The sequence below is a fragment of the Schistocerca cancellata genome, chromosome 1 (genome assembly GCF_023864275.1).
Source record: "Schistocerca cancellata isolate TAMUIC-IGC-003103 chromosome 1, iqSchCanc2.1, whole genome shotgun sequence".
Lineage (NCBI taxonomy): Eukaryota > Metazoa > Arthropoda > Insecta > Orthoptera > Acrididae > Schistocerca > Schistocerca cancellata.
In genome coordinates this window covers 289,518,566-289,543,089 of record NC_064626.1, presented here as the reverse complement: position 1 = coordinate 289,543,089, position 24,524 = coordinate 289,518,566, and the positions used below count along the sequence as shown (strand labels likewise).

The 24,524-nt window shown below is 40.1% G+C and overlaps 1 protein-coding gene across 2 annotated transcripts in view; it reads right to left on the bottom strand.

Moving 5' to 3' along the window:
* Nucleotides 1–24,524, bottom strand: part of LOC126171570 (beta-1,3-glucosyltransferase) — a 95,875-nt gene that overhangs the window by 39,813 nt on the left and 31,538 nt on the right. For both annotated transcript variants that reach the window (XM_049920811.1, XM_049920810.1), the window contains exons 5-9: nt 21,115–21,226; nt 20,903–21,030; nt 8,040–8,220; nt 4,360–4,495; nt 4,128–4,281 (exon numbers count right to left, since the gene is read on the bottom strand). In XM_049920811.1, the coding sequence (XP_049776768.1) occupies nt 4,128–4,281; nt 4,360–4,495; nt 8,040–8,220; nt 20,903–21,030; nt 21,115–21,226 (711 nt within the window). The remainder of the gene's footprint in view (nt 1–4,127; nt 4,282–4,359; nt 4,496–8,039; nt 8,221–20,902; nt 21,031–21,114; nt 21,227–24,524) is intronic.

Sequence of the window (24,524 nt, the reverse complement as noted above, 5' to 3'; positions counted from 1 at the left end):
GAACTGCATCAAACCAGTCTCTGGACTGAAGACCACAACAACAACAACAACAGCATCAGAAATGAAAGAGGAGGAAGATCAATTGAGTTTTACAATAAATTTCAGTTGGTTATAGCAAATACACTATTCAATAATCATGAGAGGAGCAGCTATACTTGGAAAAGAAATGAATATTGGGATTATTCCAGTTGGATTACATCATTGTCAGACAGAAATTGTGAAATCAGATTCCGGATTGTAAGGTGAACCCAAGAGCAGATATACACTCAGATCACAATTTAGTAATGCTGAAGAGTAGACTGAAGATCATGAGAATTATGCGGAAGAGTAAGTGAGGAAGGAAGTAGGTACTAAAGTTCTAAGGGATGATGAGATACATTTGAAGTTCACTAAAGATGTGGGTACTGTGATAAGGACTGCTATAGTAGGCAGTTCAGTTGGAGAGGAATGGATGTCTCTAAACAGAGCAATCACCGATGTTTGAAAGACAAACATGGGTATTAGGGAGGTAACAATAATCTGAAGAACACACAAAGACTCTCTGGCTCAGCCATAGAGTGTCTCAAGGATATTTGTAATATTGTACAGTATTATAATGACATATGTAAAGAATATTGTAACTCACTATACAGCTGTCAGAATATTGTATCTAATACGTAACACAAAGAATTCCATCAGAATTTCTATAATCATTAAGGAAAGTCGGAACCAAATAACTATTCAAGATGATGTATAGTATGTATGATACTTTTGGAAAAATATCATCCACATAATTTCATAGACTAGCAAGGGCAGTTAGGTGTGAGTACTATCACACAATCAGCTTAACAACTCATGTATCCATGTTGCTGACAAGAATAATATACAGAAGACTGGAAAAGAAAATGATTAGATGATGATCAGTTTGCCTTTAGGAAAGGTAATGCTTCCAGTGAGGCAGTCATGACATTGCACTTGATAATGGAAGCAAGACTAAAGAAAAATAAAGACACACTCATAGGATTTGTCAACATGGTTCAAGTGTTTGACAATGTAAACTGGTGCAAGACGTTTGAAATTCTGGAAAAAATAGGAGTAAGCTATAAGCAAAGATGAGTAATATGTAATATGTACAAGAAAGATTGGAAGACCTAAGATGAAGTGATCAGATTGAGAAGGGGTTCCCAAAGGGAGCGTCTTTCACTCATACTGTTCAGTCTATACATCGAGAAAGCAATGAGTGACATAAAAGAGAGATTCAAGTGTGGGATCAAAAATCAGGGTGAAAGGATATCAATGATAAGATTAGCTGATGGCATTGCTATTCTCAGTGAAAGTGAAGAAGAATACAGGATCTGTTGAATGGCATGAACAGTCTAAAGGGTACAGAATATACACTCCTGGAAATGGAAAAAAGAACACATTGACACCGGTGTGTCAGACCCACCATACATGCTCCGGACACTGCAAGAGGGCTGTACAAGCAATGATCACACGCACGGCACAGCGGACACACCAGGAACCGCGGTGTTGGCCGTCGAATGGCGCTAGCTGCGCAGCATTTGTGCACCGCCGCCGTCAGTATCAGCCAGTTTGCCGTGGCATACGGAGCTCCATTGCAGTCTTTAACACTGGTAGCATGCCGCGACAGCGTGGACGTGAACCGTATGTGCAGTTGACGGACTTTGAGCGAGGGCGTATAGTGGGCATGCGGGAGGCCGGGTGGACGTACCGCCGAATTGCTCAACACGTGGGGCGTGAGGTCTCCACAGTACATCGATGTTGTCGCCAGTGGTCGGCGGAAGGTGCACGTGCCCGTCGACCTGGGACCGGACCGCAGCGACGCACGGATGCACACCAAGACCGTAGGATCCTACGCAGTGCCGTAGGGGACCGCACCGCCACTTCCAGCAAATTAGGGACACTGTTGCTCCTGGGGTATCGGCGAGGACCATTCGCAACCGTCTCCATGAAGCTGGGCTACGGTCCCGCACACCGTTAGGCCGTCTTCCGCTCACGCCCCAACATCGTGCAGCCCGCCTCCAGTGGTGTCGCGACAGGCGTGAATGGAGGGACGAATGGAGACGTGTCGTCTTCAGCGATGAGAGTCGCTTCTGCCTTGGTGCCAATGATGGTCGTATGCGTGTTTGGCGCCGTGCAGGTGAGCGCCACAGTCAGGACTGCATACGACCGAGGCACACAGGGCCAACACCCGGCATCATGGTGTGGGGAGCGATCTCCTACACTGGCCGTACAGCACTGGTGATCGTCGAGGGGACACTGAATAGTGCACGGTACATCCAAACCGTCATCGAACCCATCGTTCTACCATTCTTAGACCGGCAAGGGAACTTGCTGTTCCAACAGGACAATGCACGTCCGCATGTATCCCGTGCCACCCAACGTGCTCTAGAAGGTGTAAGTCAACTACCCTGGCCAGCAAGATCTCCGGATCTGTCCCCCATTGAGCATGTTTGGGACTGGATGAAGCGTCGTCTCACGCGGTCTGCACGTCCAGCACGGACGCTGGTCCAACTGAGGCGCCAGGTGGAAATGGCATGGCAAACCGTTCCACAGGACTACATCCAGCATCTCTACGATCGTCTCCATGGGAGAATAGCAGCCTGCATTGCTGCGAAAGGTGGATATACACTGTACTAGTGCCGACATTGTGCATGCTCTGTTGCCTGTGTCTATGTGCCTGTGGTTCTGTCAGTGTGATCATGTGATGTATCTGACTCCAGGAATGTGTCAATAAAGTTTCCCCTTCCTGGGACAATGAATTCACGGTGTTCTTATTTCAATTTCCAGGAGTGTAGATTGAGAGAAAATCAAAGAAAGACAAAAGTAATGAGAGGAAGCAGAAATGAAAACAGCAAGGAACTTAACATCAGACTTGGTGATCATGAAGTAGAAAAAAATCAAGCAATTCTGCTATCTAGACAGCAAAATAACCCATGATGGACAGAGCAAGAAGGACATAAAAAGCAGACTAGCACTGGCAATAAGGATATTAATGGCCAAGAGAAGTGTACGGTATAAACATAGGCCTTTATTTGAGGAAGAAATGTCTGAGAATGTACTTTTGGAGCACACAATCATATGGTAGTGAAACTTGGACTGTGGGAAACCACAACAGATGAGAATTGAATCTTTTATAATGATGTGCTACAGAAGAATGCAGAAAATTAGGTGGACTAATAATGTAAGGATTGAGGTGGTTCTCCACCGAATCAGAAAAGAAAGGAATGATGCGACCAGACAGAACTACATTGTCCAGCCGTAACTATGGGTTCTTTAATTCCTCCGGCAGAAGACATGAAACTAGAAAAAATTAAGTATTAGCTCACTTTATTACATAAATAATAGAAAAATTTACTTAACTCAACACAGTTCTTTCCCAAAATAGCACTGGGTAATTTACAGCTGCCATTGACTAGCAAAGCATGAATTGATGCACTAGTTAACGAACAGCTCTCTCGCAGTACAAAATTCCACATTTAGCTGGCATTGCCCTACATGGGGATGTTGACTGGTGTAGCCGAAGTCTGGAACTGGGACAGAGCTCTTGCATGCTCAACACACACTATATTGACCTCAGCATGAGAGGCCTGCTATGCTGAGGGGGAGGAGTGGTCTTCTGGAGTGCCTGCCACTGATTGTTGCAGATTGCAGCAAACCCTCGCTAATGTCTGTGGTATCGATTTTCATTGCTGACTCTGGTGTGGCACTACAATCTCTGGAGGATGCCACAAGGAATATATGGAAAACTCTGGCAAGATGAAGGGAAATGATGTTAGGGCATGTTGAGGCACCACAGAATAACTTCCATGGCTCTACAATGTAAAAACTGTAGAGGAAGCTAAGGGTCTGGAATAGGAGAGAAATTTGTGGTAAGTCACACTAAACCAGTTAGAAGACTGATGGAGGAAAAAAGAACCATACCTAGCTTGGCAAAATACCATGCATAAGAGGCAAGAGTAACAAATGAATAGTGAAACAATTAAATAGTAAAAAATATGAAACACAGTTGCAAAATTGTATTTACATTAACTTGGATGCTAAAAAAATTTCAAAATTAATTTATGTAATGAAACACTTTCCACAAAGTGCTATTTTAATTAAACTAAAGATCTGGATACCCATACCTCAATATTGTATCATCATCCGTTATTACAATCCATTTCACAGTTGGATACTTTTGAGGCTGAAGTGCAACATTATGTATTATACTCATTGTCTTTACACAGTGGCCAACTTCTGTGTTGGGTACTCCAAGATTAATTGTGGGTATATTCTGATCTGAAGAACATCACATATAATGCCTCTTAACTCCAATTATTGTTTAGACAGTATAGAGTAGACAAAACTTCATCTCACCTGCTACATCACTGTAAAATTCCATATACCCTGTGAATTTACCCCATGTTTTCTTAATTACTGGCACTCTATCTTTGTGGAACTTGCTGCAAGTCTTTATAGCAAAATATATGTGACTTCTTGAAACAGCATCTCCCTGAAATTGAGTTTTGGAAAGAAACACAATCTCAGAACAGTAATAAATATCTTTTTTTTTTTAATTTTACACACAGGAAAAGCATTCTTTTATCTTAATTCAAATGATAATTCATTACCCTGTATCTTATAATTAATGTTATATACAGTTGCCCACATTGCTCTATGGTCTAAGCAACTGTTCATATTTCTTCAGGCACAGGCAATGTATAAAAAATAATTATAAGGTGCTCCTAGGAAATGGGAGTGACTTCATCAATGCTAGCTTCTACATGTATACATTTGGATATTCCTCAACTCACAGTCTGTGGGCTCTGCTGTTTACATCCACTTATGAGATCTTCTTATGCAGTTTCTTTAGTTTCTGAATTTTCTACAGGTGGTGGTGTGTGAAACATATATTTTGTGAGCTTGGATGTAACCCTTTTAAAAATGTTTTCTGCATAAAACCAACATGTAGACCAATTCTGTAATGTTGCAAGTATGGTGTTTTCTGAACTATGTCTGAAAATCCAAACAAACTTAGTGTTCAATGGTGATAAGTGTAATGAGCATTACCAAAAGGATACTAGTGGAGTTAGCACACATTCTACCAAGGATTACATGCAAGTCCACAAAGTATACTACCTTGACTGGAAAGAAATGACACTGCACAAATTACTAAGAAACTGAAACTTCCTGGCAGATGCCAGATGTGCCCGACCGAGACTCGAACTCGGGACCTTTGCCTTTCGCGGGCAAGTGCTCTACCATCTGAGCTACCGAAGCACGACTCACGCCCGGTCCTCACAGCTTTACTTCTGCCAGTATCTCGTCTCCTACCTTCCAAACTTTACAGAAGCTCTCCTGCGAACCTTGCAGAACTAGCACTCCTGAGAGAAAGGATATTGCAGAGACATGGCTTAGCCACAGCCTGGGGGATGTTTCCAGAATGAGAAACTACTAAGAAACTGTTTGCTGTGGCTTAATAGTGGTGATTATTTGTCCTCAGCATCCTTAGACCTTGGCAAATTACCTCAAAATTGATAAAGTCTGTAGCACTGGATGCGAAATTTAGTATGTATGTATTCCTGTGCTCTGCTGATGGGGGAAAAAGGCAGTGCCAATGAATAGTTGCACAAGAAATTTCTAGAAAAAAAGCTTTTGTGTAGTAAAATGAATGAAAGAAAATGAATTCAGATGTCTTCTACTTTATGGGCAACCAGTTCTAAATGAACATATTTGGTAAGTACACTATTATGTATCATCAGTATTGTTTCATTTGTGTGAGACACTGTAAATCACATTTTCTGGTGTAGTGCAATAACACACCTGTAGGAAACTGCTTGTCCACTGTCACTGCATTGATCAATTTTGTTTAAACTTGTCACACCTTAAGAATACAGACTGCATTGGAAAACAACATTGCATTAATACACAATTGCAAATAGGTTAGTAGTGTATGTTGCATCATTTCTTTCATGTCAAAGTAATATGTTTCACATAGCAAGTGCACACAAGAAAGCAAAACAATGCAAGCCAGGAAAAATGGAAAATAAGTGAAATGTGCACTATCCATGAATGAGCAATTGGTTTGAAAGAGATAACTGTATTTTGAATAAAAAACTTCATTCAATTAATGGTCACTGATTATTCCAAACACATCTAAGCTATTCAGCTGCTGTTCCTCTAATAATAACCTTTTACCAATTACATGAGCAAATTGATGAGTGATGAAGAAATGGTTATGCACTATGTGGAGGTTGCTTATTTACAATGATCTTTGTTTGCTACAATTATAACAGAAATTCGTGCACTTAGAATCACAAGTCTAATAATTTGCCTTTAAATAAATGTGATGATAACAGTGATGTCAAATGTCCTAAACCAAAAACAATTTAATTTAGTTCTGAATCTCCAGACATTACCAGTTTCCTATCTTAAGTAATATTTTTTATGATCCCTGTTAAGATAAAGAACTCTGCTTCCTACCATAAATAGGAGGTAAAATCCACATGGAAATTATTTTTATGTAAAATATAGAGGTTGAAATTGAACCTTTTCTCCCATTCCAGCCATATCAGTACCACTTCTGAATGTTAGTTTTTTCTCATAAACTTTTTCTTCCACTACAATATTTTTTTATCTTTGCATTCATCTCCTTTCTTTCTTTGGGTTATTTGCCCATTTTTTTCCTTATTGTTTCTTCACTGAACTCCTTTTAGTCCTAAGATTATTTCTTCCTTCATGTTGCATATCACCTTTTAACAACAAAGTCCAGCTTATAATTACTTTCCTCTATGTGAGAGACCTAAAAGATTAAAGTTGTGTTTCATTAACACATTATCATCAATTCTGCAACATCACCACACACAAAACGAAATTGTACCATGTGATTGTAGTTTTTAGATTTCATTCTACTAACCACATAACACATCATTAGTCATGTTCTTTTGTGCTCATTGATTTTCCTCCAGGATTTTTCCTCTCATTATATCATTTAAGAAGTCATTGAACCAAATCAGATGCTACATCTATTTGTTTTTTCTTTCCTGTACAAATCAGTGCCCTTCCTTCATAAAGTCCTTGCAACAATTCCTAATTAGTTTACCTTTCCATCCCAAATTTTTGTTGTGCTCGTCCTTACCCATACCTCTACAGTTTCTAATGCTGCCCTTTCCCAAGAAAGGGGCAACAATAAGAAGAGATCAAATAGTTTTTGCAATCAGAAATAACTTGCATGCATGGAAACAACACTGTGTTCCCTGACTTGTCTTAACAAATTTACAGATCACCTTGAGAAAATAGAAGATATAAAAAGAGACAAATAAAAACTGACCTACTGGAACATTATTAAGTCTTTCAACATGACACACTATAAAGTGACAAACAAGCACTGACCTACTAGAACAGTAAGTCTTTCAACATGACAAACTTCTTCATTTCACAAATGAAAATGTGGGATAACCTGAAACATGTAGAGGTTATATAAGCATATAGAAAGGGGATTTAGAAAATCTATATCTCTGAAAAGTCTCATATTTCATAATGTGACATTCTTGAGTGCTTATAAACATGTATCTGAAAAGGGAGAGTACAAAAACTACATATGCATCTTCCTCTTACAGATTTGGAAGTCTTCAAGAGCATTCACACAAATTACTTATAAATAATTATGAATCCACAGGGATACTTCTAGCACTTTATGGAACTAGTGAAAACCTTATATCAAAATTCCAGAATAGAGACAGTGGGGGAAAAACATCTGCCTCTGCAACTCAGATGGAAATATGAGTAACAATGTTATCATCATAAAGAAAGTCACGATTACAATATGCTGAAAACGTTTAAATTCAAACCCATTGAAATCTGAGGAAGCTACTTGTTTTCCTTCTGTAAAGTGGGATTACGAACACTGATATTTATGACATGTTAGTAATGGTGTGCACTGGACTTAAAATATAAGTGTTTGACTTTATCCAGTTACAAGAACAGAATTATTGTACTTCATCTCAGTTTATTGAGTGGTATAATAAACTAACTTGAATAGCTCAATATGTTCTTACACAATATCTGATGAGCCTTGGAGATGTAGCACACATAGAACGATATTTAGAACACAGGAATGGAGTATCCACCAAAGCCGGTCCTTTGCCATCATCCCACACAAACTGAGCTAACTCATACTGTGCATCAATGGCAAAATTTTGTTGATAAGTCTCATTTTCAGAAAGCCGCTGTCCCAACCTACAAGAGAAACAAAATAGGATTATAACAATGCAATGATAAAAAATCACATGTTTGAGATCTCACTGTTGGTGAGGACACAAGTCTATATAACAGTCTTTTTGTAGCACACAGACCTCCAGGCATTCTATGGCACGCAAAGAAGACATTTAACATAATTAATTTCATAATACATGGACATTGCTTTATTGTAGCACTGACAGTGTGGGTTGAGAAGTTTTCACATTCCCATGAAGCTGAGATCTACACTGGCAGAGGCACTGTAACTGGTATGGCCTCCCACGTCTGACAAGTCCCAGCAGACGAACAAGACAAAGTGTGTCTCACAAAACCCCACCTCTCTGATGCCCCATCCCATGTACCTTAGCCCTTCATACCACAGCTCAATGTGATAGGGATCAAAGCAGGCTTCAGTCTAGTGAGCAGTCACAGAAGCGGAGCTCTAGAGCCTGCTTCACATCCAGTCTGGAGAGGAGACATCTACAGCCTTCCAGACAGATCACATTACTTTCTGCAATAGAAAACTGATTGAATATGTGACTGTCCCTGGCTAATCATGACAAGATGATCCTTTTCCAGCACCTGTTCAGAATGCAACTTGTTTGTGTGAATGTACGGCCTCAGCATTTTGGAGAGGGCTGTAACTGCTGTAAATCTTACTCTACTGAAATTTAGCATTGGACATCTGTTCCACAAAAATGTCAGCGTGGCAGGTTAGTGTACTGTGGATAGGGTTGCTGGAGGAACTATTGCTATGTGCAAACTCCTGGGATGTCTTGGTCTGGGTCAGACAGATTGGAAGTAGTGGACTGTGGGAACTCAGCAAGTACATTCTTAACACAGGACACACCCAGCCTCGGATGTGCCTACACCTTGATTAAAACAAAACATCATGATTACTTTTACCACACTCCATAGAGGGAACTTAAAGTGCAGGACACTTGGGACTATACTGGAACTACGAGTGGAAGTAAATAATATAATGTGGATATCACTGGGGGAAGAGATATGAAGAAAGGAAGTGGATCACATCAAGCTGTTGTCATAAAATGCTTTTCACTGTACAGGCAAAGACTGAGGTGGGTATTCAGGAATGGATTCTATCATTAACAATAAATATAAAGATGAAATTGTTGTTAGAGAAGTAATCTCAGGCAGAACAACAAGAATAGTATTAAAAATCAACAAAAGGGATTCACTGTTAATAGAACAAGTTTATACCCAACAACCATACACCCAGATGAAGATCTTGGAAATATTTATGAGCAGCTAAAAAGAACAGTTAAACAAAAGTAATAGGTGAATTTAATGAAAAAGTGCAGTCCGAGTGGAAAAACATTCTTCGGCAGGAAATTTTGGATTCTATACCAGGAATAAGACATTTTATTGGAATTTGCTGAGGAGAGCCAAATGTACTTCCTACATATAATTTTCAAGAACTGCTCAGACAGGAAGTCAAACAGAAAAGGATTAAGGCGAACTAAAGTGAGATTTACTATGTGCTTCAAACAACAAACAAACCATGAAGGATGTGTTGGTCAGTCCATTGTCTCTATCGAACACAGGCTACTAAGATGCAATACTAAACTGGGCATTAAGTAAGAAACATTTAAACTTATTAAGCATAAAACCAGTTTCACTGACACAAAAAATTAGGTGCAGAAAAAATCGAAGAAAGAAAAAGATGTTAAAGGCTCTATTGAATGAAAACGGATAAAGAAGAGGAAAAATAGTAAATAATAAAAGTCAGTCAGAACTGGCTGATGTGAACAAGACTATTCACAAGTATCAAAAAGAAGACATCAGAAAGTGTAATGAGAAGAGAGAGAAATCAGGAACAACTGAAGTATGAAGAAAATGAAATAAGTACCAATGCTGGGGAGTAACATGGCATTACTACGATGAAATAGAAGATCATCATAAAGGTGTTTAAAGATTTCTTCAACAATCTACAGAAGGCACCTAGAGAAATGAACACTCAAATAATAGACTATGAGAATAAGTGGATTCCAGATGTATTACCATAAGAAATAAACAAAGTAATTAAGGGCATGGAAACAAGAAAACCTCTTTGGAATTATGGGATAACAGTATAATTAATAAAAGTGGAAGCATAAGAGGTGAAAGCAAAAACTGCACAATTATTCACCAACCATTTGCACAAGGAGATCACACCAGATAGTTGGAAAAATGCTGTAATTGTTGTACTCCACAGAACTGGGAGCAGGTAAGATGTAAACAACTCCAGGCCCACTAGCCTTTTGTCAACTGTACACAAGATTTTATAAAAATCATTGCTAACTGACTAAAAAAACTTAAGCCTTTAACAAAGGGAAAAACTAACTGCTTTTAGAAACCTACAGATTGTCAGTTAGCACCAAAAACATATGAGTTGCTACTTTGCACATGATGTGTAAACCATGAGAAAGTGTCTGTGCCAAAACCAAATCTGTGAAACAGAATCCACAAACATCAGTTCAGTAAAGTATACATACAAGAAATCTACTGCTTCCAGTCAATTATGTGAAGGAAATGAAAGTCCAGAATTGATGGAGTAATCAGGCAAGGTGACTCCATTTCACCAAGGTCATATTCTGCAGGCTTGGTCGAGGTTTTCAAATCATTTAACTAGGCTGAAGAAAGGATATACATAAATGAATCTTATCTGAACCTCATTTTATTTTCAGGTCACATCATTCAGTTTGTTTATGACCTAGAAGAATTTCAGCAAAGGATGGGGAAACTCAACTGATGACTACTTACGGTAAGACCAAAATAATATACAATCCATATCCCAGGAGAAAAATAATCAAGGACTATGTGATCAATTTGTATAAAAAAAGAGAGAGAGAAAGAGAGAGAAAGAAAGAAAAGAAAAAAAAAACCACCAACTGGATGGACACTTAAAGAAATAAACAGAAGTGTGAAAATGGCTTGAACTTCATTTGGGGAACTGAATGCTACATTCAAAAGTAAATTTCCAGTGTGCCTTAAATGGAAGGTCTATATCTAGTGTATACTGCCAGTACTAAAATAGGGAAATGAAAAATGGATGTTAATCATACAAACAGTACAAAAAGTGAGATCTGTCTCATATGTAATGGAAAGATCCATGTTAGACATCACAAAAAGGCACAGTTAAATGAACAAATGGACAGGAGAAAAGGAATGAGTTGAGATTCTAGTAGTGACTGCTACAAAAATGAAATGGAGGTAGGCTGAAGCCACACCAAGACAAAATAATGGTAAGAACAGTAGAATTTGATGTCCCATAGATAATGAGGTCATTAGAGATGGAGCACAAGCTTGTATTAGGAAAGGATGGGGACATTAAGTTGGCCATGTCCTTTTCAAAGGAGTCATCCCGGCATTTGGTTTAAGTGGATGGCAAGACACAGAACTGTCACTCCTCCTGAATGTGAGTCCAACAAGATGATGTGAGATGGACTAAGGAGATTATGTGTTGAATTCTGTTGTAACTGCGACCGGGATGGTCGCGGGGTAGCAATGGTGGAAAGCGCGGCGGGACCCGTAGAGAGGCCCACGAACAACAACACAGCGGAAGAGGACGGACATGACCAACGAATGACAGAACAATTACAACAAGACCAAACAACAGAGTCACAAGGAAACAAACACGTCCACTCATACACGAACCAGGAAGTAAGCAATCTAGTGCAAAGTGAGGTGTAAACCGACGTAAGCAAGATAAGACTGACTGGCTGAGCGAGAGGCCGGAGCTTAAGTACGCTATCGGGGGTGCCGCTATTGGCCGCTGGGACCACGTGTTCCACTGTGGCACCCTCACACTAAAAGCAGGCCAGGAGGCGCGCACCGCCACAGCTTACGGCGCGATGGTGCAGAGATCTCTATGGGTCATCGACATCCATGACGTCTGGCGGGAATTCAAATTCCGCATTGCATGGTACCAGATCCCTCCCCCCTGAAACATGCGCGTAGAGGCGGAAATGCCCTGGACGGTGCCGAGGTGGGTGGCAGTGGGAAGAGGAACTGAGCGTATCAACAGCTAGTGGCGGGGAGGAAGGGGCGCCCGAGCTATCCATGACAGCCGATCCAGAATCCAGGGCGGGGGAGGGAGCCGCCGATCCACCCGGAGGCAGAGAGGGCCGATGGCAGGCCCACGGGGAGACGGCAACCAGGGGCTGGGACGGTGACTTGAGGACCACGTTCGTACCCGAAGGAGGTAGGGAAAGGTAGTGAAAGAGGCGGCGGCGCGAGTCCCGTGGCAGCATGAGGGCGGAGCTGATTATGATGGCGGTGCTCCAACCCTTTCGACATTTGCACCGACGTCACACGCCGCCCATGGGCCGCGACTACCGTGGCGGGTGTCCAACCCGCCTTGCGCCCGTACTCGCAGGCCCACATGGACATGCCAGGCGCATACCGCTGGGAGGGGCGGAAGTGGGGGCAGGAGGAGGACGGCATCAGCAAATGGAGCAGGGTCCGTGACTGTCGCCCATGAAGGAGCTCTGCTGGACTGCATCCGTCAATTGGCATAGTGCGATAGGTGCTCAAAAACAGGGTGAGGGTTGACATGGTGTTTAAAAGTGCGGACAAGCCTCTCTGCGAAGGTTGGAAAGGGGGGCTACGGATATGCTTGATACCGTTGGCCTGACAGAAGTCGTGGAAGGAGGATGCTGTGAATTGGGGACCATTATCGGAGACCAACGTGTGGGGCAGGCCCTCAATGGCAAGAACCTGGGCCATGGCCGTGATTGTAGCCTCCGTAGTGGTGGATGCCATTCGGACAACATAGTATTTGGAGTAGGCATCAACGATGAGTAACCACATGGTCCCCATAAACGGGCCCGCAAAATCGATATGGATGCGATCCCAGTGCAGGCAGGACACAGGCCAGGGTGTAAACGACTGAGGGGGGCTTGCCTGGTGATGCGCACAGACAGCACACCAACGGATCAGGCACTCAATATCGCCATCGATGGCGGGCCACTACACAAGCCGGCAGGCCAAAACTTTCATATGGGACATACCCCAGCGCCCACGGTGTAACAAACAGAGCACCCTAAGCTGCAATTCCAGAGGAAGGACCACCAAGTGGGCATCTGACTCCGTGGCCAACAGAAGGACATCATCGACCACGGAGAGCCTGTGGGACAGGTGGCGCCAGGGGCTGAAATCAGGCTGCATCTGACGAGTAACATAGGACGGCCACCCATGGACCACGTAGTTGAGAACCTGCCGCAAGACAGGGTCGCAGCTGATAGCCGCAGCAACGTCAGCAGCCATAAGAGGAAGACTGTCCAGCGCATCCCGGTGGGCAGAATCAATGTGAAAGCAGAGGACCTCCTGTTGGTCAAAGGCAGGATCGGGGCCTGCTGGGAGATGTGACAAAGCGTCCGCATTAGCAATGAAGGTGGTGGGCTTATACCGGATGGTGTAAGTGTAATTATGTAAAAACGATGCCCAGCGCTGGAGAAGTTGAGCCATCTGCTCAGGAAGGTGAGAGTAGGGTCCGAAAAGTGTAACCAAGGGTTTATGGTCCAGCAGGAGGGTGAACTTTGCCCCAAAATGATAGGTGTGAAATTTTTGGACGGCAAACACGATCGCCAGGGCGTCCTACAGGATGACTAATGGAAGATATATTAATGGGATAAACAAATAAACGGGATAAATATTACTGATGAAAGCTGAAGATTGTAATGTAAAGAGAGATGTGGATGAGGCCAGTACCCAGCTGTACATGATAAATGGCTGATGATGTTTTTCTGATAGAGTCATCATCACCATAATTACAAATTGTCTGAAATACCATTTCAAACAATTTACAGTATCTTACAATGTGTTGGATAGGAGGGATATTGGTTGTGTCTTTTTCAAAGGAACCATTTGCATCAATTGATTTAAAGAAAATAATAAAAAAAAACCTAAATATGGACGGTGCAATGTAACAACCTTAGAGTTCATATAGGAGTGGGTGATACATGACATTTACTGAATTACTCAATATATTGTAATTTTTATGCTGTTGTATTTTTATATCTGTGTTCATCCCTTTCATATTTGTAGAGTGGAAGATCTACAGGAGGTACGTCTCACAACACTGGGTTTTCTTTATTAGGAAAAACATAATAAATACCACAGAACATGATCTATGTTCTCAAAATTATGAAATGGGTTGCATACTAAAGTACTCTATAATGTGCACAGTAAAGTTTTCTTAGAATTAATAGAAAAAAATTTTATTTTGCAAAATTGTCTTTGAAAACGTGTTATGTACCATAGTACAAATACTGCTGTTCTGTGCTAAATACTCAATGAATGCTGAAAAAAGTTCAAGGAGATGTTTATAACAAATTCAGTTACATTATCAGACACTACGCTATACCACAACTTATGATATTTTGCGACACTGAAACAATGAAAGAAGAAATCTATAAAACAAAATGTTACACTTATTTCTTTACAGAAATCGAGATAAAACTGATCACTCCCTTCCTAAAGATAATCAATTATGAAAAGAAACTCTTCCTTCTTTTGAAGCTGTGATTTCTTGCTCATCATTCTGCAAATCTAACACAGTGGATAGTATGAATATAATAGAGGGAAACATTCCACATGGGAAAAATATATCTAAAAACAAAGATGATGAGACTTACCAAACAAAAGGGCTGGCAGGTCGATAGACACACAAACAAACACAAACATACACACAAAATTCTAGCTTTCGCAACCAACGGCGGCTTCGTCAGGAAAGAAAGAAGGAGAAGGAAAGATGAAAGGATGTGGGTTTTAAGGGAAAGGGTAAGGAGTCATTCCAATCCCGGGAGCGGAAAGACTTACCTTAGGGGGAAAAAAGGACGGGTATACACTCGCACACACACACACACACATATCCATCCGCACCTACACAGACACAAGCAGACATTTTCTGTTTGTGTCTGTGTATGTGCGGATGGATAGATATGTGGACGGATAGATATGTGTGTGTGTGTGTGCGCGAGTGTACACCCATCCTTTTTTCCCCCTAAGGTAAGTCTTTCTGCTCCCGGGATTGGAATGACTCCTTACCCTCTCCCTTAAAACCCACATCCTTTCGTCTTTCCCTCTCCTTCCCTCTTTCCTGATGAAGCAGCCATTGGTTGCGAAAGCTAGAATTTTGTGTGTATGTTTGTGTGTCTATCGACCTGCCAGCCCTTTTGTTTGGTAAGTCTCATCATCTTTGTTTTTAAATATATTTTTCCCACAGTGGATAGTATATCACATACACTATGATCTTTCTTCAATATCTTATAGTGTGGCCACATTTGCAGTTCCCTGAATGCTTTCTTGTATTTCATGACACCAGGTCTGTCACTATTACCTTTATGCTTATTCACACTAATTCTAATATCTACACCTTATTAGTCTCAATAACACTTATAGCTGATTTACCAAAGTCAAAAAAACTTCCTGCAACTTCACTAGGTTGGTGGCAGGCACACAGACCTACAACTTCCTAATAGCATGGTCATACACCAATAGCTGTGAATAGCCATTTCAACTACTTGCATGAGGAAGATGACTTAGTGCTTTTAGCAGGGAACTGGCATTAGCACATAGCTCATTTATACAGCAATAACTTATTTTCAATAAAATTGGCACTTAGCATCTTTAGAACTTCCATTCTACATGCATTATTCATTATCTAATGCTATTTGGAATAATTTAAAATAAATGTAAATAACAAGACACAGTAAGTTGCAGACATGCACAATTAAAAGACACTTGCATAAAGCTTTTGGCCACAGCCTTCATCAGCAAAACAGAAACACAAACACACACACACACACACACACACACACACACACACACACACACACACACAAAAAAAAAAGCAAGCAAGAATGAGAAAGCTTTATATTAGTGTCTTTTAATTGTGCCTGTCTGCAACTTAACATGCTTTTCTTTACCTAAATTTCTGATAGTCCTAATGGAGTTTCCATTCTATGAAAGTAAATAACAAGTTAGTTATACTGTTTCTTATAAAAAAAATATTTTCTTAACTAGCAAGACAATAGTTCACTCACGCAATACAGTTTTTATACAAAATTATCAAATAAAAAGTCCCAGAAAATACTACACAGTGTTTAGTTAATTACTGGAATTGCAAACAGTTCAGGGGGTACTAATCTTTAATCTAGTTTACAAGGTAGTTGGTTGAAATAAATAATGTAACTTTGGCATTGAAACCTCTGTAAATAGTAGCAATTAAAATAATTAAGCGCTTTGGCAGAAATCTGGACAATTCAAAAACAACTGTTCAAAACCAACATTTTATGAAATTTTGTATAAAAACAAAACTGTGTAAGAAGATAAAGAGTATCAACAACTTTCTTAATTTTTCTGGCATTCTCTATCACACTGAAGTTTTGTGAATATGTAGTTTCTCATTATAATTTTACAAAAGTATTACAAGGGTCAATCAATAATTAAAGAGAAAAATTGGTCTGGGGAAAAACTGTTAGGGCAAGTTAGGTACTTTTATGGCTTTAAATTGGCATCACTGGGATGAGCCCCGATCAGCTGATGTATCAACATTGTTTTGTTTATAACCTCAAAAATACATATCAAGATGGCGAGTCCGCTTGAAATGTCCACAATAGTTGAACAACATTCTGTTATTTGTTTTTTACTTGCTGAAGGTGAGAAACCAGTGAATATATACTGTAGAATGTCTAATGTTTATGGCGAAGGTTGTATGAATCATGCAAAGTTTTACAAGTGGGTAGAGCATTTTAAATATGGTCGTGACTCAGTGACTGACGAACACTGTTCTGGCTGACCAGTTGCAGTTTCAACTCCCTCACTTGAAAGTTGAATCGATGGCATTATTTGTGCTGACCACCGTGTGACTGTGGGAATGATAGTTGATAAGGTTCAAGTTAGTACTGGTATAGTTCATAACATTATCTGTAAGAAGCTGAAGTACCGCAAAACATGTGCAAGATGGGTCCCAAAGGAATTGACACGGCTGCACAAGGAAACAAGCTTGAGAGTGTGCACAGACCTAAAGGAACATTATGAAAGACAAGTTGAGCACTTCCTCAGCAAAATTTTTACTTGTGATGAAACTTGGGTTCACTGTTATGAGCCAAAATCAAAAAGACAAAGCATAGGGTGGAAGCACACCAAATCACCTGTTAAGAAAAAATTCAAAACCCAAGCATCAGCAGGAAAAGTCATGTTGACGGTGTTTTGGGATGCCGAAGGTCCAGTTTTTTGTGATTATCTTGAAGAGCAGCATACAATGAACAGCTAATACTACTTGGGTTTGCTTTCAAACAAGGTGAAGCCAGCCATGAGAGAGACACATCATGGATCTCAGAGGAGAGATGCGATTCTCCAGCAAGACAACGCACGTCCTCATACTGCTCAACTAACCCACGAAACCATCGACAAAATGGGCTGTGAAATACTGCTTCATCCCCTTGCCAGTCCTGATTTAGCACCTAGTGATTTCCATTTGTTTGGTGCACTGAAGGAGGCATTAAGTGGGAACAGGTTCCAGGCCAATGAGGATGTGAAAAAGTTTGTGGGAAATTGGTTGAAACATCAAAATAAAGAGTTCTTTCCAGCCAGAATAAAAACCCTTGTAGCCCGTTGGAACAAGTGCATAAATGCTCAAGGAAATTATGTTGAAAAGTAGAAAAAGTATTGTTTTGTAAAAATGAATGATTTTTTTTTACAAACCAATTTCTATCTTTAATTACTGAATGACCCTCGTAGTAAGAATAATTTGTAATCATGACCTGTTACTTTCCTATACAAGGGCCAAAGCAGTTAAAAGTTGAAGTTCTAATGGAGTTGCAGTTAGTTGTGAGAAGTTGCAGCATGTATGGTATTTTTGTTTGGTACATATAATTGAAGAAAATTGTCTGGGTGTGGGAAGAGGAATTCCCATTTCGTAGCAAGCACAGACATAACAAGAACAACTGCAACACCACAAGGTGATTATTGTCTGGAAATATTTGCTGGATTTTTATTTAAAAAAATTAAACATGGATGATTTGCTAAAGAATGCAGCAAAATCCAAAAGGCAATAAATCTAGTATATCTACACTGAACAGACATTAACAATCAACAAAACTCTTGACTTCTTCAAGTATTATTATAAAATTATTTAATTATAAAAGTATTGTTTCCTGCTCTAAAAATTCTATGATTTGTGAAGCTCCCAATTTAGTTGTTGACAAAAAGGCAGTCTATAAGTAAAATTTTTAACTAATTTACATATTGATTGGGAGCAGCAATGTTACAATCACCATATTAGAATTCGAACTGCCATCCTTCAAATTGCAAGTCCACTGTGTTAACCAATGTGCCAGTGAGATGGAAAGAGTAGCACAAAATACGAAGATTTGCAGGACAGACTCAAACCAGTAAATATGTGGACTTTATATCAAAAGTAATGCCATTGTATGGAACAAGAGGAAAAGAATTAGAGTAAAGGAGGTGCTGCTAGAAGAACTAAAGTTATTCCATTTCGGATGTCACAACTGTTAACTGTTTAAGATGTAAATAAATAAATATTATCCTTGATCTACTATGTATCCAGAACTTTATGATATAGAGAGACAACAATGATGGCTTGGATGATGAAGATAAAAACAAAAAAAGATAATAATAAAAATAGGCCACTGTTTAATTAATTTATTTTCTTTCATCAAAAGGCACAATGATTTAAAATCAGTTCCCTTCTTATCATTCACCAACAAACTGACACACAAGCAGAAATATATAGCATCTCTACTCTATTATACCACAAAGAAAAAGCTGGAAAGATTTATTATGAACATTACCAGTATGTATTCTGGATGAGGGATGAATTCATTATTATGTTTACTCTACCATTTCGTAAAAATAATATGCTATTATTATTCTCATTCTACAGCTCAATTATGTAAGAAGCTGAACATGATGATGTAACAAAGACTACACAGAGTTTAGGTGGTGCCAAACATTGGATCAACTAATTTTATCTTCTTGTCTATAACGAAACAATATAATGCTTGTTTAAATGCCCAAGATTCAGTATTTCCCATTAGAAGCACTTAGGAAATTGTTTTTGTTTCCAAATTATGTGAAGACTCAAAGGAAAAGAAGTGACATCATATTTCATTTTGTGTGCAATTCAATGAAAGATATTTACTGTTAGTGACATGTCATTGGAAAAAGTATCACTCAAAGCAAGGCAGCTACACAGAACACTATTATTACTGCTGATGATATACAGGGTGGCGCAGATGGATCGGGTGGTTTTGAAGTGGACTGTACGTCTGGAGGGGGGGAGCCAGGTGTTCGGCGACCTCGTCCTGTGGTGGGGGGGGGACGGGAAGTTTCAGTTGCAGGCTGGCAGTCAGTCGCGATGGCTACGTGGTCCGTTGAGCATCGTGTTTTCGCAGTGGAAGAGTTCATACGCAATAACGAGTCAATTGTTGCTGTGACGCGTGCCTTTTGCCAGCGTTTCAACATCCCACCTCGCGGTAGTGTTCCTAAGCGAGATACGATATTGAGTTGGGTGCATAATTTCCGCACTACTGGTTCATGTGCTCCAAAATGGACGCCTAGACCGCCAACAATAACAACGCCTGAGAACGTGGAGCGTGTGAGACGCGATGTCACTGCGAGCCCACGTCGATCAACGAGATGTCGTGCTCAAGCTCTTGGAATGTCACGTCGGAGCCTTCAAAGGATTCTTAACGAAGAACTGAAATTCCACCCCTATAAAATCCTGTTGGTACAGAAGATTCTCCCAACAGACCATCTTCAAAGGCTTCAGTTTAGCCAACAGATGTTGGAGTTATTGGAAGATGTAAACCTGATTATCATGATGTCTGACGAGGCTCACTTTCACATTAACGGATACGTAAACAAGCAAAATTGCCGTTACTGGGCCGACACTAACCCAAGAGATCTACACCAACAGCCTCTCCATAGTGATAAAGTGACGGTTTGGTGTGGGGTTTCTAAGGAAGGGATAATTGGTCCTTACTTTTTTGAAAATGAAAGGGAGCAGGCGGTTACTGTTAATTCGCAGCGTTATGTGAACATGATTGAAGATTTTCTTCTCCCACAACTTGAAGAGAACAATTACGACATGGGCAATATGTGGTTCCAACAAGACGGGGCAACTGCACATACCGCTAGGATATCAATGCAAGCTGTACGCGCTCTGTTCCCTGGCCGTTTGATTTCCCGTAATGGAGATGTCCATTGGCCCCCTCGCTCACCGGACCTCACGGTATGTGACTTTTTCTTATGGAGCTATTTAAAAGCAAGGGTCTACATGAACAAACCCTGGACCATTCAGGAGTTGAAGGCAGCAATTCACACTGAAATCACATCAATTCCTGGTGATGTGCTTGAGCGGGCAATGCGGAACGTTAAGGACCGACTCCAAGAATGCGTCGCTCGAGAAGGAGGGCATTTGATGGATGTAATTTTTAAAAACTAACATTACTATTTTTTTGTTAATAAACTTCCATTGTAACTACACGTTTTGCACTTTATTTCAATCCAATACCTTTACAATTGACAGTTTGACAAGTATTTTAAAACCACCCGATCCATCTGCGCCACCCTGTACCTCCAAATTTATTACAAGGAGATTGCTATAACATCTTAATGTAATACATTATTAGTATCACTTCTGATATCTCACCTTTTCAAAAGTGCAGTGCTCATGGCAAATCCAGAAACAAAAAGTGGATATTTGAATCCATCGTTAGATGCAAAATGATGAATTATTGTACGTTCTTCGTCAACTAAGGCATGTCCTATCCACGTTTCCTAAAAGTTTAAGAGTTGCAAAGTAAAACACAAAGTAAATGCCAATGGTTTAAGTATTTCATATTATGTCAACTTGTGCCTTACCTCTGAAGAATTGTAATGACTAAGAAGGTCCAGTAAAGCAGGCAAGACTATATGTGTTCTGCTGTCACAGATGAACAGCCATGAGCTATTATGTCCATGAATGATGCTTATGCTGTAAAGAAAAAAGGAATAAATTGAATTACAAGTGAATGCAGGAATAACCATTGATCAAAACAAATAGTGTGTGTTTTTCTGGTGTTTTTCTGGTGTGTGTGTGTGTGTGTGTGTGTGTGTGTGTGTGTGTGTGTACATGTATCACCAATCTCTCAACTACAAAAGAGAGGCTGACTTTTCTAATATTGGTCGCAAAGAGACACTTTTTAACCACCCTTCTCATTCTGATCAGTTAAATAAAATCCATTTCTTTAAAACGAGATTTACAGAAATTGTGTCTTTGTCATCAGAATTGCACAGTTTGGGGGGGGGGGGGGCTGAGAAAAGGGGGGGGGGAGTAGAATGAGCTCATGCAACATATGGCAACTGTTTTGGTACAACTGACTCTCCATGCACCTCAGTCAGGTGTGATTCTCTCTGAGAGAGTCAGCCCCCCTGGATCTTGAATGATGACCCCTCCCCCTTCCCCCCCCCCCCCCCCCATTTCGAACATTTGAGATAAAATATGAATATGAAAAAAATTTTAAAACATTGATTTCTCAAAAATATGTTCATTTTGTATCCCACATCTATCTGAAGAGTTTGATATACAAAACAAACATGTTCAAGGAAATGAGCTGCTGAAGTGTCAGAACATCGATACTGTTGATGACCTCCTGAATGGTTGTTTTCAGCTCAGCAATGGTTTTGGGGTTATTGCTGTATACCTTGTCTTTAATATAGCCCCACAGAAAGGAGTTGCATGTGTTCAGGTCTGGAGACTATGGCGGCCAATTGAGGCCCATTCCAGTGGCCTCTGGGTACCCCATATTCAGAATGCAGTCCCCAAAGTGCTCCTCCTGGACATCAAACACTCTCCTGCTTCAGTGGGGTCAAGCTCCGTGTTGCATGAACCACATCTTGTCACAATCAGAGTCACTTTGAATAACGGACATGAAATCGTCTTCCAAAAACCTTCACGTACCATTCAGTAGTCACCATGCCTTCAAGGAATATCGCACCAATTAATCCATAACTGGACATTGCACACTACACAATCACCCGTCGACAGTGAAGAGACTTCTCGATCATGAAATGCAGAATGTCAGTCGCCCAAATATGTGTGTGTGTGTGTGTGTGTGTGTGTGTGTGATGAACCCATCCAAATGAAAGTGGGCTTCATCAATAAACCATACGAACTCCCATCATGCCCTGCGACCAACCATGCAGTTTGCATGTCCTAATGCAAACCTTTCAGAGGTTGATGATTTTATTTCATATAGTTCAATAACTCTCATCAAGTACATAAATAACATGACAGAACATATTTCACAAAGTATATTTTTTTCTTTGATGCAACAATACTGCCTGTCAAAAGATTTGTTTACAACAAAGCAAAGCAAGACACTATAGGCTTCACACCACTCTTTGCCCTCCACTGTCATGACGCCAAAATGACAATGGATACACTGTTCCCATTTCAACTACATCATACTCAGCATGACTACCATCTCATCGCCAGGCAGCTGGCTTGCATACAGATGCTAGATGCCCAAGAGAAAGACTAAGAGCACTATAACACCAAGTACTGGCCAGTCAGATGCAACCTCAGAAACTGGTTATGGATTTTTACACCCATATGGAAAGAAGGACTGTCAGAAAAGTTAATAAAGTGCTACTTTGGGATGTATCATATCTTTTGCCAATGCCAGACATCACATATGAAACTGAGGATTATGACCCTTCATTGAGAAAACAAAAATGCAGACATCCTCCGTATGAAGCTTTGTTACAATCCAAAGAAGCATACAGACAATGAGAGCTTCAAGGAAGCTCAAGACCAACTCTATGATCAAGAAGTGTTGACAGGCAAAGCTACCTTTGATGATCATCGCAGAGAAGAGGATGTAACAATGTGACCAGAACGTAATAATTTATTGGTGCCACCTTATAGAGGACCACTGATGAGATCTAGATTCAGAGTGTTGTAGTTGCTCCAGTGAGAACTTCTGAAACAATAGGTTACTGTTTCTCTAGGAGATAGAGCAATGCTCAGAGCTGTGGCACATGCAGTGTGGTGTAGTGGTTAGTGTCACTGTCTGGTATGCTACGGGTCGCCAGTTCAAACCTGCCCAGCAGCAATTGTTTATTATTTATAATTTACTATTTCTTGATGTTTCTTGAAAATCTTATGAGTTTAATATTTGAATATTATGGAATATTCATTGTATAAATAGCTGCAATCTCCATCCAAGATCTCAGCTCTGTTCTAGCTGTATGTTGGAGTCAGTAATAAACATGCTTTCAGTACTAGAGTTGAAATTCATTGATAACCTGCCTTTGGATTTGGAGTTGATTGTGATTTAGATGTGACAATATGCTAACAGCAAATTATGACTGGGGATAATCTATTCACACTGACAATCATAGGAATTACTTCTAGATTACATTATTAAGAAAAAAATCTACTTTGAAGAAAGCCACTGTTCCTCCTTTTACTCTATTCAGTTGCTGTTTTCATTAACACGGTACTTCAAACAATAAATTTACGTAATTCCACACAAAATACTATCATCATTCGTTATAAGGGCAAAAATCAAAACCTGTCAATAAGGACATTAGAGTCATGTGCATTTTACACCCGGAGTCCAAATATTTTAAGAAACTATCAAAGGAGTTGTTAATAAGGTACCCTTTTTATTTTTTTTCTATCTTTATGTTTAAATTTACTGCCCGATATCTACCACCATCCTTTTATGGAATTTTGCAGTAGAAATAAAAACTCCTTTAGGAACCCTAGATGAAGATGTCTAGCCTACACAGAAATTAGTTTTACTTTTAGTATCATGATTTTGAATAGCACACTTCATCTTAAATCACGAGTAGCATTAGGGAATATATATGTTGGCATATAAGAATCCATAGGCACTGGAAGAAGCTTCTGCAAGATATTCAGTTATCAAATATCCATTTTTACTGCATGCTTCTATGCAATAACTCACAGCTGCACTCCCCCACAAAATTATAGTCTAGGTGAGTACTGAGTGGAAGTACACATGTTGGTGATCCAATCTGCAGGACAACATGGTGAATAGATACCTAAATAGAAAGCATGCAGGGATGAGCATTTTCGTTATCTTCTGCAAGTGCCAATCTCAGCTCATTTTATTATCCTCTGGATCCCTTGGAACTTCGCACATGGAGCCTCATACAGCGTGTTCTCACTAATCTCTACTTTTTGTACCTTTAAGTCTTTTTATTTATTTGTGGTTGCATAGTATGACTCTCCGTAGCATCAAGCTGTTTGATGTGTACCT